Below are 18651 nucleotides of genomic sequence, written 5' to 3'. Positions count from 1 at the left end.
AGAAAAGCCTTCTGTGGTCTGTTTGCTGATACAGTGTTAGGGACTTGTATGTCTGTATTACAGAGCTGCGGCATTTTTTTCCTGTTATTTCTTTTTGGGGGATGGGTATCAGGATCATGCTAGTTTGGTGAAATGCATTGGGGAGTAGACTGTTCTATTTTACATAGAATATTGATTACTTCTTCTGGAAACAGTCGGTGGAATTTTCCAGCAAAACGATCCAAATCCGAAGATCTGAGGCTGGGGCTGAGGTTGGCTAAATTAGTAACTCATTTTTTTCCTTTTCTTTTCTCGTGTGTATGTCGTTGGGCATGCATGTTTGAGCGTGTGTGTCTGGGGTTTAAACAGGACTGCACACATGGTAGGTAAGCACTATACCCTAGAGTTTATCTTTGTTTTTTGTTTTCTATTTTGAGATGGGTCTCCCTCAGCTGCCCCCAGAATGACGGAATTCATTCTGTGTCCTAGACGGGCCTTGAGTTGTGCGTGCTCCTGCCCCTCAGCCCCTAGCTGGGAGTATGGATCCACCTTGGAGATAGTTTCTTCAGTGCCAGCACTGCTTCAGTCTTCTCTGTCTCAGTGGCTGGGCTGAGGTGGCAGTCTGTGCTTTGGTCTGGGAAGGATAGTTCAGAGGTCAGAGCACTGGGGTTGACCTGCAGCCTCTGCTACGTTCCCACTGGTCATCATGGACGAACTTCATCCTTTTCCCATTTGAAAAGCAGCAAGAACCACACCACAGCAGAAGCACCCAACCAATTTAAGGTCAGGCCTGGGCAGCACATGCTGGGAATATAATTAGTAACTGATACTCTGAGCACTGCCTCTAATGGAGTCTTTATGGCTTTTTCCTATTGCTGTTCCATTGTTTGAATTAATTTCTCTTTCCCCACTGCTCCTGAACACTTCATTTACGTTGCTTTTATGCTTCCTTCTTGCTGCGTATTAGGTGGCTAGACTGCAGGTCTTTCCCACGGGCCACGTTCATTCATTTCTGCCTTCCCTCAGTCATTCAGAGGAAGTCGCCTATTTGTTGACCTCCATTAGGCAGACTGTCTACCTTGGAACAGGAAGGGAATGTACCTTCAAGCTGACAGGCATTTGCTTAAAATTAGAAACTTCAGTGAGTTGTTCCTAAGAGTGACCCCTGTCTAGTCCTAGGTGAAGGCACCAGGCTCTTAGATCCCTGCCTGAGCAGCACTGGGACTTCCAGAGTTGGGAGCTGGCATGTTGAGTCTGGCTTGGGACACACCAGGTCAAGAGGAGTTTCGTTAACTCAGAGCTTTTGCTCCAATGAAGACAAAGTCCATGTCAGTCTCTCGGGACTTACAGAAATGCTACTGATGGTCCAGATGGTGTCAACTCAGCTCTGAAGCCTGGAAATCTTACCCACTCCCCACATTTTGATTCTAGCCATGTGGTGGGGTTTGTTTTGAAGTGGTCATGTGCATGCACTATGCAGACCATCACTGTTGGGAAATGATGAGGCATGCGACCCTGACAGCTAGTCTTCTCCTGGAACGGTCTTTGACAATTCAGAGTTGGCGGGGTCACCAGGGCTGCCTGGCTAAAAATAACTGCAAGATATGCTGTTCCTAAAGGCTGCTTTACAGGCCAAGATTTGAACGAGGAAAGTGATGGGAAGTGTAAACGTTGTGAAGATGTTTGTCTGTGAACATGCAGTGGTTTGTGTTGATTGTCAGTGAGACAGACTCTAGTTACCTAAGAGGTCAGCCTCTATGCCTAGACTAGGTTAGCCTCTGTGTGTGCCTGTGTGGGAGCATCTTGATTAGACTCAGTAAAGCAGGGACGCCCATCCTAAATGTGTGTGGCACCGTTCCTGTGCGCTGGAGTACTAGAACTGAATAAAAAGGAGAAAGTAAGCAGAGCAAGGTATTTGTTGCTGTCTGCATCCTATCTGGTGACCAACTGTCCCAGGCCCCTGCTGCCATGAGCTCCCACCATGATGGGCTGTACCCACAAACTGAGCCAGAGCAAACCCTTAAGTTGCCAGGGTATTTTATCAAAGCGATATAAAAAGTGAGTAAGGAGAAAAGGAAGAAGTTGGAGTATCGAGGATATGTAGGGGAGGTGGACCAAAGGCAGGCTCAGCCGAGCGTGGAGGCCACTAAGTAAGTTTGTAGTAGATAAGGTAAACAGACAAAAAGATGGCCACAAGGAGTGATTGGAAAGAATAGGAAAATATTGGAGAAAGACATGCATATAACACATAAATACATACATGTACATTTGTGTATGTAAGTACTCATATCTTTGTGTTATGTACACATACATATTTGTGCATTTGCATGCGTAGACACATGTATAGGAGTGAAAAGGGAGCGAGAGGGAGAAAGTTTGAGAGGGAATTATACACACACATATGTCATTCCTCTGTCTCTATTATTCCATCATTCTGCCTGTGCGCCCACTTTTTTTATGTGGAAAGATGAAGATGAGTTAAAAAAGGAAAAATGCAGGAAGAATGAATCATTGTTGGACTGTTAGCCCTAGGAAGGAGGAAGTAATCTGTCAGTGATGATGCCAGTTCCTTAGACAAGCAGGGAGGCTGGGCTGGGGGAGGCAGAGGGGGGGGTATGGATGGGGTGTGTGTAACTCATGTGTGGGGTATGGATGGGGTGTAGCTCATGTGTGGGGTATGGATGGGGTGTAGCTCATGTGTGGGATATGGATGGGGTGTAGCTCATGTGTGGGGTATGGATGGGGTGTAGCTCATGTGTGGGGTATGGATGGGGTGTAGTTCATATGTGGGGTATGGATGGGGGTGTGTGTAGTAGCTCGTGTGGGGTATGGATGGGGTGTAGCTCATGTGTGGGGTATGGATGGGGGGTGTGTAGCTCATGTGTGGGGTATGGATGGGGTGTAGCTCATGTGTGGGGTATGGATGGGGTGTAGCTCATGTGTGGGGTATGGATGGGGTGTAGCTCACGTGTGGGGTATGGATGGGGTGTAGCTCACGTGTGGGGTATGGATGGGGTGTAGCTCACGTGTAGGGTATGGATGGGGTGTAGCTCACGTGTGGGGTATGGATGGGGTGTAGCTCACGTGTGGGGTATGGATGGGGTGTAGCTCACGTGTGGGGTATGGATGGGGTGTAGCTCACGTGTGGGGTATGGATGGGGTGTAGCTCACGTGTGGGGTATGGATGGGGTGTAGCTCATGTGTGGGGTATGGATGGGGTGTAGCTCATGTGTGGGGTATGGATGGGGTGTAGCTCATGTGTGGGGTATGGATGGGGTGTAGCTCATGTGTGGGGTATGGATGGGGTGTAGCTCACGTGTGGGGTATGGATGGGGTGTAGTTCATATGTGGGGTATGGATGGGGTGTAGCTCATGTGTGGGGTATGGATGGGGTGTAGTTCATATGTGGGGTATGGATGGGGGTGTAGCTCACGTGTGGGGTATGGATGGGGGTGTGTGTAGCTCATGTGTGGGGAGTTGTCTTTTGTTTTCTCAGGGGCGCTGGGAGGATGATAAAAACTGCAGGTGGTTCTTTTCATTAGTGCTGGGTGTCAGGCAGAAGACGAGCCAGGTGGGGGTCAGAGTGGTTAAGAGTTAGGCCTGGGAGAGGTGGGGGGTCAGAAGGTCCTGGTGAGAACTGTGGGGTATAGTTGTAGGAACCAGGCCGTATGGAGAGAATAACTGGGCCTGGAATGGTGTGCCCGGTGAACACGAAGAATGCAGTGGGGTCGGGCTCCCAGAGGGTGGTGAACACCGGAGCTCTGACTCCGTCGTGGGGCAGCAGGTCCTGATGCAAGAGTGTCATCCACAGGGAAGCTCGCGTCCAGCAGCCACTGAGCACCATCTCTGCTGTTTCCTGACTCTTAGGGGAGTGTCCTTCCCCGCCCCTGAGCGGTTCACAGCTCAGGACTCGGAGCTGAAGAAGTCTCTCAAAGGGGCTGATGGGATCCAGAAGTGTCACTGGGAATGACTTGCTGCTAGGGGTGCAGTGGCCAGCAGCTGCTTTATTTCATGGCTCACCACGAGTGCTCAGAGAGAAGATTTCGATTCGACTGCCCCAGCTCCAAGTGACAAACGTGTGTGTGTGCTCCAGTGTGTAAGTGCACACGCGTGTGCGGGGCAAGCACTCCCGTGTGTGTGTGTGTGTGTGTGTGTGTGTGTGTGTGTGTGTGCGTGTGTGCGTGCGTGCGTGCGTGCGTGCGTGCGTGCGTGCGTGCGTGCATGCATGCGTGCTTGTTCGTTCATTGGTTTTGTCATCACTGATCAAAACCCCTGACATAACTGATGTAAGGCAGGAGTCACTGTTTTGATTCACAGCTTCAGGAGGTTTAGTCCATGCTTGTTTGATCTCTTACATCTGCAGATGAGAATTCTACCACCAAGCCACCCGTGCAAGTGACTCCATGCTTTCAGGCAGAACATCATGGTGTCAGGAGTATGTGGCAGAGACTACTGTCCTCTTGGTGTGTGCACATCAAAGAAAGCAATATAGGAAAGGCAAGATACAACCCCAAGGATGTGGCCTCAGTAACCCACTTCCTCCAACTGGGTCTCACCTTCCGCAGAGTTCTCCTGAGAGGCAGAGTTAATGGGGGTGTGTGTGTATGTGTATATGCATGTATGGATTTATTACGTCAGTTTATGTTAACATAGCAACAGTAGCCGAGTCACGCGTGAAAGCTGGGAACCTGGTGGTTACTTGGTCCTTGAGCTGGGTGTCTCAGCACTGGGAGGGCCTCACGCTGGGGAGGCCGACAGCCAGGTAGCTGCTCACTCAGTTGGCATGGCTGGGTGTCTTAGCAGCCCCAGTCTGTCACCGAGAACCGGGACGTTTCCCCGGGAGTCTCTGTCCTTTGACGACGATGGAAAGCTGGAAACACTGGTTCTGGTATCAGCGGCCGCCATAACCAGGTGGGTCAACTCAGGGAGCCCAGGTACGCCGAAGGCGAGAATCTTCCCTATGCTGTACCCTCCATCTGCCCTGCCACCAGAAGGGTCTGCCAAAACCAGGCTGGATCTTCCCAAGTTAACCGGGGCAGTCAGGATGATTCTTTAGTAGAGGCTTGCTACTTGGTGATTCTTGAGTTGACATCAAAACGGCTACAATGAGCTATTCATGAAGACAGGGCTCTCATGATCAAACCATTTCCCATAGCTGCCAGCTAAGCTGCTTTACACGAGCCTATGGGATCTTTTATATTCAGACTGTAATGGTCAGTCCCTGGTTGTTTTCAAGAATGTGGATCAGTGAGCCTTGAGACCTGCTTTTGCATGTAGGTACAGGAGTCCGTAAGGACTTACAGATCTGTGGACAGATGGGGATTGTTACTCGGTGCTGGCAGGAAGGTAAACCAGTCTGGCCCCTGAGGAAATCAGTGTAGAGGTTGCTCAAGAACTAGATATAGATATATAGATGGCCTATCTCAACCATTCTTGATATACTAAACACTCCAAGTCCAAACAGCACAGGGGCCAGTGTTTGTTATAGCAGTATTCACACAGTTAAATTCTAGGCCCAACCTAGGTGTCCAGTAACAGGAATGGATAAGGAATATATGGTACACACACAAACACACACATGCAAACACACACACACACACACACACACACACACACACACACAGTTTTTTAGCCACAAAGAAGAGTAAAGTTTTATCATTTGCAGGAAAACGGATGCAACTGGAAAGACTTGTAAAAGTGAATTAAACCAGTCTTAGAAACACAAATATCACATATGTTTTCTCTCATTTAAAGTTCCTAGATTTTATATAGATACATAAATCATGTCTGTGTACATGACATGAAAGTAGACATAAAGCTGTCTACAGGACAAGGGGGAACTTTTGGGAGGGTGTCTCGGTTTGCTTTTCTGTTACTGTGGCAGAGTACCGACCCAGCCAGCTTTCAGGAGGGAAGGGCTGACTCCATTTTCACTTTCCTTCAGGGTCCGTCATTGCCAGGGGCAGGAATTGGAGGCAGAAACTGAAGCGGGGGCAAGGAGGAACAGCCCTTTCAGGCTTGCCCAGCCTGCTTCCTTAGGTGCCCAGTGGACTCCGCCTACAGTGGGCTGCGCCCTCCCGGCGTCAGCCATTAAGAAGAAAATGTTCCATGCACTTATGCCAGCCTGAAATAACTAACTAACTAACTAACTAAATAAATAAATAAATAAATAATGCTCCCAGCTAACATAGAAGAAAGTTGGGGTGAGAGGTGCTAAATATATAGGCACAAAAACCTTGTAAAAATTAAGATAACAAAACAATGGGACAACAAAAGAATTGCAGATGTAAGCCAGCTGCATATCTGTGAGCCTAGACTTTAGGAGGCTAAGGCAGGAGGATTCATAGTTTGAAGCTAGCCTTGGCTAAAAGAGACACCATATGTTATAACCAAACTAAACCACACCAAACCAAATAAAAGAGACAAACAGAAAGAACTCAAAATCTCTTGTACTTCAAATTTCCTCTTCTTTTTAAAAAATAGTTTTAACATTTTTTTTTATTTTATGTATATGTAAAAGTCTGCATGTGTGTAATAGCTTGTGTCCACAGAGGTCAGAAGAGGGAGTCACAGGCAGTTCTGAGCCACATGTGGGTGCTGGGAATCAAACCTGCCTCATCTGCAAAAGCAGCCAGTGCTCCTAACCACTGAGCGGCCCCTGCAGCCCGAGCTGCTGCTTCTTTCTCACTTCCTTTCTTGTCAAGAGAAATGGAGGTAGGGGGTGCGGAAGGGTCCTTCGTGAGGAGCAACCCTGCCATAAAATCTCTAGACATGAGCGTGCACGTGGAGGGAGACGCTTAGCAATCCAGGAGCTCCTCCGAGGGTGCTGTTTATTCTACTCCTAAATGAAGCTGGTGACTAAAATGCCTCTGTCCTGGGCTGAAGAGAGAGGCCTCCCGAGCAGCAGGAACAGGCTGTGGAAACACGTATCGTATCAGAATTTATAGAGCCGTGCGAGATTTTTTTTTTTTTTTTTTTTTTTTTTTTTATTCCATGGTGCATCTGGGCATTGCTATCTGGGAACTGAATTCCCTTCCTTCCTGTTCCAGGGAAGCAGCTTGAATGCTTCATTGATGTGGGGCCAGGCAGACTGGTCCCTCACTCACAGGGTTGTGGGTTTTGGCTAAAGAAAAAGAAGAGGAAACGGATGTCTGTGATCAGCTGTCTCTTGCTTCCTTTCCGTCGGGAACAGAGGAGGCTGGATTCTCTAACAGGCTAGTCCAAATTCCAGATAAAATCCCAGTCCACAGGGTCTGGGTGGACAGCTCTGCAGCTAGCGGCTGGCGGCTCTTGCAGGGGACTTGCTCTGCTCTGCATGTTTCTCAGCAGCACACGGTAGTTCTGTAACTTCAGTTTAGGGGATCTAATGCCCTCTTCTGGCCTTTGCAAGCTATGCATGAGGTGCACATACATACCGGCAGGCAAACACCCATGTATATATAACATGAGCATGTAGGAATCTTAAAGAAACAAAACACCCTTACTCATGGGATTTTTCCTTCAAGAGAATTTTACCCAACTCTCAAGGAAGTAGACAACCCCCGCCCCCGCCCCAGACCTCTCTGTTGGACTCATAATGGCACCAGGTCTAAGGTACAAGGTGATCTCCCAGACGTGATGTGATGTAATGTCTCTGCCCTTTCTTTCTGTTTTTCCTTCAGCATCTGAGAAGTCTACTGGGGCCAAGCAGGTTTAGAACTCTGACTAGCTGAAACCAGCCTCATCAAAGATGACCTGTTCTTGGCGGGTGCTTCTCTGTTCCTGGCAGCCCACCTCTCCAGGTCGCTCCCCACCCATGGGAGTTACCTGCATGGAGGTGGAGGTGGGCTCACCTCCCAGGGAAGGGAAACTGTTCCTGGGTGTAAGGTGCAATGCGGTATCACCAGCATTTCATTTCTGTGGCTGCACTCTGTACATGGATGCAGTCAAGGCTGCAGAGAACGTACATTTGTGGTTGTGGGGATGAGGTTACCTGTATAGTGGAAGGCAGTGAAAGCAGCAGGCCGTGTGTTCAGTAACCACTCAATCTAGGTTCTCCCAACACAGGGCATGCTGCTGTCTTCATCGGGAGAGCAGAATGTGGCCAGGAAGCCAAGGCACTGGGGCGGATGTGATAAGAGGAGGTTGCTTCTTTCCAATACTTTGCAGTTTGTTGCTAATTAGGTGAAGAAGCTGGGAAGCAATCTATAAAAGAAAGCTGTCATAGAGTTAAGGTGTGGCTAAGAGCACTAAGCGCTCAAGTATGAGGGCGTGATCAAATCCACACACTTAAAAAGCCCATAATCCCAGGTCTGTGGTGCCAGAGAAATGGTCACTAGCTGAGAGCCTGCCTAACTCAAGAAGTGAGGCGGAGAGTGGTCTAGCAGGACTTCTGTCATTCTCCTGTGGGGTTCAGGTGTGCTCACGGCTACCGGCCACTGTGTGCTCCTGTATGCACACTCTCATTTGCACAGGAATTGGTAGACGATGCTTTGCTAGGAGAGTGTCGACAGGGTGTTCTCTAGAAATGACTTTTCTCTAGAAGGATGTGGAATTAACGCAGTGAGTTACCACTTAGAGAAAGCTCTGGCTTTGAAAATACCCACTCCCTTATAACTTCTCCTTTCCCAGCATAATCCCCATCAACCCTAGCTAGCCTCAGTGTGTCTGGAGACTGAATCCCAGTCTTGGCATGGGCCTTGTACCCTGTGAAGGAAGTACTTCTATGGAAGTTCCCTGTAGGATGGGCAGTTCTGAGCCAGGGGCTTTTTGATTACAGATAAGCCACTGTTGTCTTGTGGTATCTTCTTTTGAGGACGTGGCTACTGTAATTCATAGAAAGAGATCACTTCTGGCCACTGGGAGCACTGCACTGTGGGCCAGGGTTTGGAGCAGTGCTCCCGGGGGTAGGCTCTGGCAACTTCCCTCGGAGACCTTCCTGTCTTGGACGAGGCACACAAGAGTCCTAAACTGGAAGATGGCTTAGGCTGGACTCTGAAGTACTGATGCTTGCTCACTCTAGAACCCTGCAAACACTTTTGGACCAAATTGCTCTTTGTGGCAGAAGGCTGACCTGTATATTATGATATATTTAGTAGCCTCTCTAACCCCAAACCTGAAGCCTGTGTCACCTTGTGCTGTAGCTGTGACATCCAGAAATGATGCTAAATGCTGTCAGATGTGTGTGCCGGGAGGCAAAACCACCCAGGCTGAGAACCAGCCTTCTCGGAGCTAAGAAAAGGCAGAGGGCTTCATGGAGGAGCACGGCATAAACCTACATGTAGGAGTGGCTGAACACGTCTGTCCTGTATCCTTGTGCTGGTGTGTAGCTTCACAGAGTGCTGGCCATAGGAGCCCACAAGGTTCATACAGTACAATACTTAAATTTGACTGGGTATCTCAGAAATTGAGATTTGGATTCATTATGTCCAGGGTGGGGCCTAAGATTGTGCAGACCTAACAAGCTGCCAGTTGATGCTGATACAGCTGGTACTCAGGTGATACTCTGAGCAATGAGGGTGTAGATCAGGTACCTGCATGCTATGATCCCTGGGCCAACTTGAGATCACTGTGGATTTTTTAAAGTTTTTTTTTTTTTTAATTAAAAAATATATGTATGCATATGTGTGTGTGGAGTGTTATTTGTATGTGAATATGGGTATCTAAGGGAGCCAGACAAAGGTGCTGGGTTTCCTGAAGCCAGAGTAGTAGGTGGCTGTGAGTTGCCCAACATTCGTGCTGGGAAACAAACTCAGGCCTTCTGTAAGAGCAGTAGGCGCCAAGTGAAGATCACAGTCAAATGCATCGAAGGATGAAGGAGCCTGGTGCCCTGGGGGAATCAAAAACAATCTGGCATTGTTGGCACATTCAGTGAGCTTACATCTGTGTGTGTAGGTGTGTGGGCTGGCTCACGGGTTTCCTTAGGTTAGCAGCCTAGAAGTGCCTGGGTTATGTTTAAAAAGTGAGTGGAGATTGGTTGTAGGCAGAGGCTGTGGCCCTGTGGTCATCTGTACTGAAGAAAGATACCCCTGCTGGTGAGTGTGTACTAACTTAAGTTAGAAACAGAGTCGTCAAAAAAAGCACATGGAAACTTGCAACACTCAGGAGTGACTGATGTGCTGAGGGTAGGTGGGAGGGGCTGGATCTGAATTTAAGATTCCAGCAGCTTACGTCTCTTTCTGGATCCTGGCATCCTTAAACCTGCTGAGCCCAGAGGTGGTGGTAAGGAGCTGGCCAGTGGACTGGCCTTGCACTGTTTGCCTGTGTCCTTCAGTGTTCACCTTTCAGGAATGCTAATGGCTACTGAAGGACACGCCCTACTGTGCCTCAGGGGCTGGGGGAGAGCTATCCCCCCACCCCCAGCTGCCAGCCTCTTTTCTTTCTTTCTTTTTTTTTTAATAATTTATTTATTTTTTTATTTTATGTGCATTCAGTGTGAAGGTGTCAGATCCCTTGAAATTGGCATTACAGACAGTTGTGAACTGCCATGTGGGTCAGAGCCCTTTCGGCTCCCTCTCTTCATTCTGACACCCTGAGGGGAGGGAGGGAAAGGGACTAAAAAGATTGGGTACTTTTTCAGGTTGATCTGAACAACCTTACTGTGTCACCCCCATGCTTGCTACCCTGCTTGGTGTATACTTTAAAGCCCCCTCTCCCTTCTGGACTATGGGATCCCCATCCTTGTTCTAATCGCTGACACGTCATTGCCATGGGGTCATGGAGCTGAGATCAGGAGCAGACTTAGCTCCAAAGTCTTTATGGGCATTTTAGGGCACATAGTGGCAGCCGTGGGATGGGCATCGCTGGCCTGTCGTCAAGGGTGGCATATTTTGACCTGAGGGACGAGGCACCCGATCAAAGTACACCGGTGATCAGAGTCACAGGTGCAGGCTTCCAGAAAACAACAGGAGCTGAGCAGTCACCGAGGTGATGATGTGGCTCTAATGGACCGTTCCTCAGAGATAAACCAGGAAGGATGCAATGAAGCATATGAGAACTGGCCTGCGGGGGTTGGGGGGGGGAGCTGTAGTGGGGCAGGGAAAGCAGAAAAGTCAGGAAAAACACAGAGTATTTGTGAACACACTGCCTCTTGAAAACCAGGCACCTCACCAGATCAAAGGACAAGACCCTGACCTTTGTGTCTCCCTGCCTGGGAAAGACTGCTTTCCTGGAAACACAACCCCAGGAAAGCCGCCTGCCTCACTGTACACTTTATGTCCCCAAACAGGAGAAGAGAAGGAGGGATCCAGAAGTGCCAGGAGCTCTTCTCCCGATGCCACATGAGGCTGCCCCTCAGCCCCAGCATGGAGCCGGTGGCCACGGAGCCCTTGGAGATGGCTTTGCTCAGCAGCATCCTGGCGGCCTATTCCTACATCTCAGGTGGGTTCTGGTGTCTGCTGGCCAGGGCTATGGCCTGGGGCTCAGTCCTGGCCTGCTTCCCGCTGGCCTGGGTCTGATCTTGTTCTAGGAGAGAAGTGAGTGGTCATCCCTCTGCTCCGTTGGGTTTGAGATGAAAGTTCTTCAGGTTATTATCGAAGTAGCATGTCCTCTAATTTGTCAGGTGACTACTCCTGACAGTCTTGTGTTTCTAGAGAAACGCTTAGTTCCCTTTTGGCCATAGGCCATTGCTGCTTTCCCTTCTCAGCACATCAACCACTAAGAAAGGTACTGAGGAGTCCACCAGCCTGAGGATTTCTCTAGGTTCTCAACACCACACAAGTTGCTTGTCTGTGAGTATGAGAGAGAGAGAGAGAGAGAGAGAGAGAGAGAGAGAGAGAGAGAGTGTGTGTGTGTGTTCTCTGTGTGTCAGAGCCATCAGAAGTGTTTAAGAGCCTTCCTTCTGGAAGAGAGGGAGCCAAAAGGTTTGTGACTTGGAGACACTGATGCTAGCCTTTTCTTCATTCAAAGCTGTGTTCTTCAGCAAGATGGCTGACTTTCTCCTTAAGATTTTTTTTTTCTTGGAGAACAGGTACTGTTTACATGAAAAGTGCTATTTAATAACATACAGGAATGCTCCATCATTTGAACAGTCGAACTTCTGTGTTGCTGGAGTGAGTGTTTTAATCTTTGATTTGTTTTGTGTTGCCTGGAGTTGTATGGACAGTGTATGAAGAATGGGCCAAGGTTCTGAGTCAACTCCCTTTAGGGGAAGGGTTGTATTTCCTAGTTTTCCAGCCAGAATTCATATTGGTATCTTAAGAATTCAAATGTAAAGTCAGATGCTTCTGATTCCACTGGCTTAGCGATTGGAAGGCATCTCTTGAGGGCCAACCCCTCTGACTCCTTTGTGTTGGCAAGGTGGAGCGTGACTTGGTCACTTTCCTGTTGCTGTGACAGAACACCCTGAGAAACACAACTTAAGAGAGAAAGGGTTTACTTCAGCTCACAGTTCAGGGTTACAGTCCAGCATGGTGGGGATGTCAGGTAGCAGGTGCATGCAGCAGCCTGCCGTGGTCTCTCTCAACCAGGAACAGAGCGGCGACTGCACGCATGCCACTCGGGGCTTGTTTTCTGTCGGCAGGGCCAAGGTCCTCTGTCCAGAGGATGAGTCCACCTTTTCCAACGGAGACTGATCTTTCTCATATTAATTAATACCATAAATAATCCCCTAAAGGACATGAAGGATGAGTCTAGGAGGAGATCCGGGGAGGAGGGTAGGTGATTATGATCAAAATACACTGTATGAAAGTATGAAATATGAAAGTATGGAGTATGAAAAACCAGTTAATTTTATATATATAAAATTATATATTATAATATATATTATATATATTATTTATATACATATATACACATATTTAAAAAGACAGTCTCTCACAGATGTCCTCAGAGCCTAGCCTTAACTAGACAACCCCTCACAGGTACATCTAAAGTGTCTGTTTACATCTGTTGACCATCAACAGAGGATGTCCAGTCCATGGGTGACATATGTCCCGGTTCTTCTTTCCTGAGCAGAGAATCCAACTCTTTGCCCCATTTAAGGAAATCTAATGTTCCCTCCTTCCTGGGTATCCAGGCATATGAAATCCAGAGGGATTTCACTCTTAGTTTCCTGTGGAGACAGTCTCACAGGCTGTCTTCAGATGTCCCATGTGGTTTACGCAGGAGACTGAACCCAGGGCTTCGTGCAGGCTAAGCAAGCACTCTACACTGAACGACACTTCCAGCCCCTTGGCTGTTTCTTCAAGCTGTATGTGTGTGTGTGCGTGTGCGAGAGAGAGAGAGAGAGAGAGAGAGAGAGAGAGAGAGAGAGAGAGAGAGAGAAAGAGAGAAAGAGAGAGAGAGAGAGTCTTGGGGGGAATTAAGGACCCTGAAGCCACAGTGGGGGCATTTGGGGCTGTGACAACACGTTTACAGGGTGCCTGGAGAAGGATCTACCTTCTCTGTCCTAAAGACTTCCCAAAGTAAGCAGGGGCAGCAGGGGCGGGGGCTGGGATTTCCAGTCTCAAGGAGACCTGCAAACCAGCTGTTGGGTGAAAATGCCTCTGATGAGAGCAAACAGCGCTGGACTTTGGCACTCTGCTCGGTGCTGGAGGCACCTGGAGAGTTTCCATTCTGACCAGCCTGACCCGGGCTTGTGACACTGAATGGGGTAATTCATTGAATTGGCTGCTGTTTGCTGAGTGGCTTGTGCTCTTGGTGAGTCTGAAAAAGCCCGTGGCCCTGTTTATTTTATTTATTTATTTTTTCTGTCTCCTCTGACCTTCCTTCTCCCTAAGCCATTACACTGGAATTAGTGGTGCCTGGATGCAGTAGTAAGTTTCCTCTTTTAAACAAGCCTGTGGGATGCTGAGGAGCCGGCCCAGCGGGTGAAGGCATGGGCTTCCGAGCTTGACACCCCGCGTGTGGATCCCAGGGTCCACAGAGCGGGACAGAGAGCCTACTCCAGTAAGCTGTCCCCTGACCCCGCATGCATGCCGTGCTACCAGAGCCCCCAAAATAAATTATGTGTGTACATTTTAAATTAGATACACGTGGGCTGAGGTTTAAAGTGAATGCCAGAAAGTGGAAACTTGGGTCTCTAAAATAAAATTTATTATGTGTAATAAAAGACAATGATTAAAATTGATTCTGAGAGACTGAACAGATGGCTCATTAGCTAGGAGAGAACACTGCTCCTGCAGAGTATCCCCAAGTTCAGTTCCTGGCGCTCACATGTGAGAGCTTCAGCACTAGAAGAGCTTACAACCTTTTCTAGGCTCAGCTGGCATCTCATGCAGGTGCACACACTCACACAAACGTACACATACATATATATTTTTTAATGATTTTGAAATCAGAAACACTCTTCAATTATAGAGGTCATGAAAAAGGAAGTTTAAAACACAAAGATGAACACAATAGGTAAAAACAGTTACTGTCTGTGGCAGTTTGAGCATAATTGGCCCCGTGGGCTCCTAGGGAATGGTGGGCACTGTTAGAAGGTGGGCCTTGTTGGAGCAGGTGTGGCCCGTTGGTGAAAGAGTGTCTCAGTTCACTCCTGCTGCCTGCAGCTCTGGGTGTGCAACTCTTCAGCTCCTCTCCAGCGCTGTCCTCCTGCGTGCTTGCCATCGTGGCTGAGAGTGGAGCAAACCTCTAAACTGTAACCCAGCCCTAATTAAGTGGTTTTCTTTAGAAGAGTTGCTTTTCACAGCAACTAGGACACGGTCCTTAAAGAAAATATAGTAGATATATTAGAACAAACATGGAAAGCGTGGCAGGAGAGACTTGTCGGGCATGTTGCTCTCGCATTGCTCTCTCCTGTGCCCTTTCTCCCCTATCTAGTCGTCAGTTTCTCGCAGGACCCAGCCTCTCCGGCTTACTCTGCAGTTGTGTGCTGGTTGGTCCCCACTGTCAACCTGAACTGACTGAGGGGTGCCTGGAGTTTTGTCACGTGTCCAGGTTTGTCTAACGGGATTTTCAGAGACTGGTACGCGGAACACTGAGCCGAGAAGAGAAGACTCACCTTGAGTGGAGGTGTCTCCATTCATAGGCGGGGTCAAAGTGGAAAGGCGAAGAGGGAGAAGGGGAAACCTGTGCAGGTGCTTTCTCAGTGCTGTTCCGTGCTGCTGCGATAAAAACCCTGGAAAAAACAAGCAACAAACAAGCAGAAAACCTATGTGTGAGATAAAGCGTTCACTTTAGCTCACCCTTCAGGTTAGTGTCCAAAACTACAGGAAACTTAAAGTGGCTTGAACTTAAAGCAGCTAGTCTTATCCACAGTCAGGAGCAGAGAGAGGAAGAATGTGTTCATGCTTGTACTCAGCTCACTTCTTCACTTCAACAGAAAGGGATCCCCTGCAGAGGGAATGGCGCCACCCATAGTGGCCCCGGTCTTCCCACCTCAATCAAGACCATCCCCCGTAGAGATGACAACAGGCCAACTTGATCTAGACAGCTGTCACTGAGATTCTCTCTCCATAAGATTCACGATTGTGTTAGGCTGGTGATTGCAATGGACTGTCACAGGTGGGAGCTGCTCCTCCTGAGCGGTGTTTCTTGCCACTGGCCTTGATCATTGGACATCAGATACCAGGTTAGTCCATCCCCAGTGGGGACTGCCACCAGCATTCTCCAGGAGGCTTCCAACCCTTCATTCTGCATCACTGGTCCTTCATATTCTGGGTGCTTCCAGCTGCTCCAACAATTGAGCAATGCTTGGCTTTCTTGGCTCTTGAGCCTGAAGACTATTGGACGCTAAAGCCTCCCACCAGGTGTCTAGGTTCTGCTGCATCCGTGTTCATTCTATTCCTCAGAAGAATCCTGACTAATACAAATTGCCTCTTGTCCAACCCACGAGGGTCTGTTTCTTTAGCAGCACACTTGCTACTTGCTAATGCACAGAACTGTCTTAGTCCTTTGACAAATGTGTGTGTGTTTGAGTATATGTGTGTGTGTGTGTGTGTGTGTGTGTGTGTGTTAGTTTTAGGGGTCATGTGAGGTGTTTGAATCTTCCAGGAGAAAGGGAGATAGAATGTTGTGTAAATCTGGGAGCCCCCTAGATTTGCCTCTTTAACCCAAAGCTGTGCTTTTCTGCAAGATGGATGACCTCTAAGGATGTTTCTGTAGACCAGACAGGGTTATAGAGAAGCAGCTCTTTGATTGCATGTGGACACACCCCTGTAAGTTTTATCTTTTGGAAGCTAGCTTGTGCATGTGTGTGTTAGCTGGTATTTCTAGATGTTTTTTGAAAAGGAAGGGACTTGGGTTCAGTTTAGATTTCCTTTGGGAAAGGGCTGGCCTTACTTCCTGATTCTCTAGCTAGGGTTAATGTGCGGGTGGAAACCAGCAGACCCGCATGGCCCCTGATCCCAGCTGAGCTCCTCTGTGGTCCTCTTGTTTGCTTTGGATTCATTGTGTCCAGTGTATGTGTGACATGGATTTTATACTGTAACTACATTAGAGATTTACGATTCTCCACATCAGCCACCCCCAACATTAACTATTCTAATAATTAACACTATCCGCTCAACGAAACATTCCCTGAAAAGAAATGATAAACTGCATAGCCCAGGGTGGCCCCTAACTCCTGGCAATGTGCCCACCTCAGCTTCACAAGTGCTGGGATTACAATTGTAACCACCACACTAAGCCGACTCTTTCTTTAGCAGCAACAACAAAAAGTTACTAATGATTAAATGTTCAAATTTATAACATATAAAATTTCAGAAATTTAATCAAAGAGACCCAAGGAAAGAATCCCAGGAGAAAAGCGACAAAGGACAAGAATTAGCAGTTTGCTTGAGGAAAAATGCAAATGGCTGAGGAAACCAAACAGTTTCAAATTTTAGCAAATACATGAACAGTGAGGACGGGAAGGGAGTGCAGCGAGCCAAGTGCTTGCACAAAAGCCAGAATCTCAGATGCAGGCATGCTCTCTAGGGAATAGTTATGCGAAGGCCATAAGCGTGCATATATTATGTACTTAGGAATCCCACCGCTAGGGATTTCTTATTAGAGATGTAGGCAGACACATTACTATGAGGGCAAGAACTTTCTCATTCTGATGGAAAAAACTGAGAAAATTAGCTGAATAGGAAGTGAAATAGAAGTATGTAAATGATGTGCTATTTAGGGGGATAGAGAACATGCGTGGTATAGTGTGTAGCAATGTACTGATGCTATCTGTTGTCAATGTGTCTGTATTCCACTATAATTTGTATGAGTGCGAGGATCAAGTGTCTGTATACTCTTTACATTATTTTGATTCGTTATATTTTTTGAATGTTGTTTGTGCATGGTACTGTGTGTGTGTGTGTGTGTGTGTGTGTGTGTGTGCTTCAGCTGTCATTCTGCCAGTACCATCTGTTTTTTTTTTTGTTTTTTTTTTTTTTTTTTTTTTTTTTTGGAGAACAGGGTTTCTCTCTGGTCTGAAATTTGCCAAGCTGGCTGGCCAGTAAGCCTCGGGAATCAGCCTGCCTCCCTTTTCTAGGCCCTGGGATTACACAAACACTCCTTCCCTGATTTTTTTTTAAAGGTAGATTCTAGGGATGAGACTCGGATTCTTCAAATGCTTTACTGACTGAGCCCCCAGCCCCAGCCTGCTTAGTGCTATTCTGTAGTTCATTGGTAACACCTTGTGAGACTGGTGTCCAACTGGAATATTGATTTCTACTTGTGTTATCCATACATTAGAGAATTCCCATTTCTCTCTCTTCTTGAGCTCCGTAGCCTCCCGAGCTCAGCCTAGACTCGGGTGTCTGTGTACCTAACTCAGAAATAAGATTTTTACCTGTAGATGTGTCTCCTTTACAGACGACATCCGTTGGTTAAGGTCTGTCTGTTCACCACTTCCAGTTTTTAGTTGTGTCCCCGCCCCCCTTCATGCCCCATCACTGACTGATTTTAATTCCATCTTGTATTTGCCCAAATTGCCATAATGCTATTGATCACCATCTTCCTGCCTCCAACGCCGCTCCATAGCCTGGGTTTGTAGCAAAATGGTGTGTCTAAAGTGCAGGTGTGAGGATGTAATTCGCTTTATTTTGTTGCTATCTTGAGCTTCCTGTACTAGAGTGAGCACTGGGCTTCAGAACCCAACACCCATACAAATGCCAGTGAGTGTGGTGGCCTGCCTGCAACCCCAGCACACGGGAGGTGGAGATGGGATCCTGGAGCTAGCTGGGTCCTAGGCCAGCCAAATGGGTGAGTTCTGAGCTCAAGGGAGAGGTGCTGCCTTAATACGGAAGGGGGAGCCATCCGGGAAGACACCACAGGTGTTAACCTCTGGCCTCTACATGTATGTGTGCACACATCACAGGCACATACATGTGCCAAAATAATCCAAATGTGCGGTGTGCTTTAGCTGTCACAGCTGTTTTAAAGCTACAGGTGGAGTAAAATCTTGGTTGTCTAAGAAGGCTGAAGAGCTCTCTCACTCGTCCATGTTTCCTTGACTTGTGTTTTATTCCCCTGCCTCAGCACTTGTATTGAGGGAGTTAACATCTCTCATCTTAATCATTTGCAAGCAACTCGTTAATCAGAATATAATGCTTTATAAACAAGATACTGTCATTAATAATAATAGCCTCATTAATAATTTCTAATAGGGCCATTAGAAAGAATAAATGGAATAATTACGCATTTTCACTTAATGATTGGGCGATTTAGTGCAAGTGCCTGGCTCAGGTCTCCATTCTTTTAGTGTTCTCCTTTGCAGTTGCCTTGTCAGTCAGTGAGTTTAGTGCCGGTCCCTGTCTACGTGCTCCCATCAAC

General features: G+C 47.7%; 1 protein-coding gene across 3 annotated transcripts in view; it reads left to right on the top strand.

Annotated features, from left to right (window-relative positions):
• Eva1a (eva-1 homolog A, regulator of programmed cell death) overlaps positions 1-18651 on the top strand; it is a 49848-nt gene that overhangs the window by 17118 nt on the left and 14079 nt on the right. For 2 of the 3 annotated variants that reach the window (XM_060383505.1, XM_060383506.1), the window contains exon 3: positions 11186-11337. In XM_060383505.1, the coding sequence (XP_060239488.1) occupies positions 11238-11337 (100 nt within the window). In that variant the 5' untranslated portion in view covers positions 11186-11237. Of the gene's footprint in view, positions 1-10860; positions 10885-11185; positions 11338-18651 lie in introns of those variants that run through there. The other variant, XM_021664012.1, reaches the window with a different exon arrangement.

Source organism: Meriones unguiculatus, chromosome 5 (assembly GCF_030254825.1).
Source record: "Meriones unguiculatus strain TT.TT164.6M chromosome 5, Bangor_MerUng_6.1, whole genome shotgun sequence".
NCBI classification, from domain to species: domain Eukaryota; kingdom Metazoa; phylum Chordata; class Mammalia; order Rodentia; family Muridae; genus Meriones; species Meriones unguiculatus.
The sequence above is the reverse complement of the archived record's forward strand: the minus strand, read 5'-3'. Positions and strand labels throughout refer to the sequence as shown.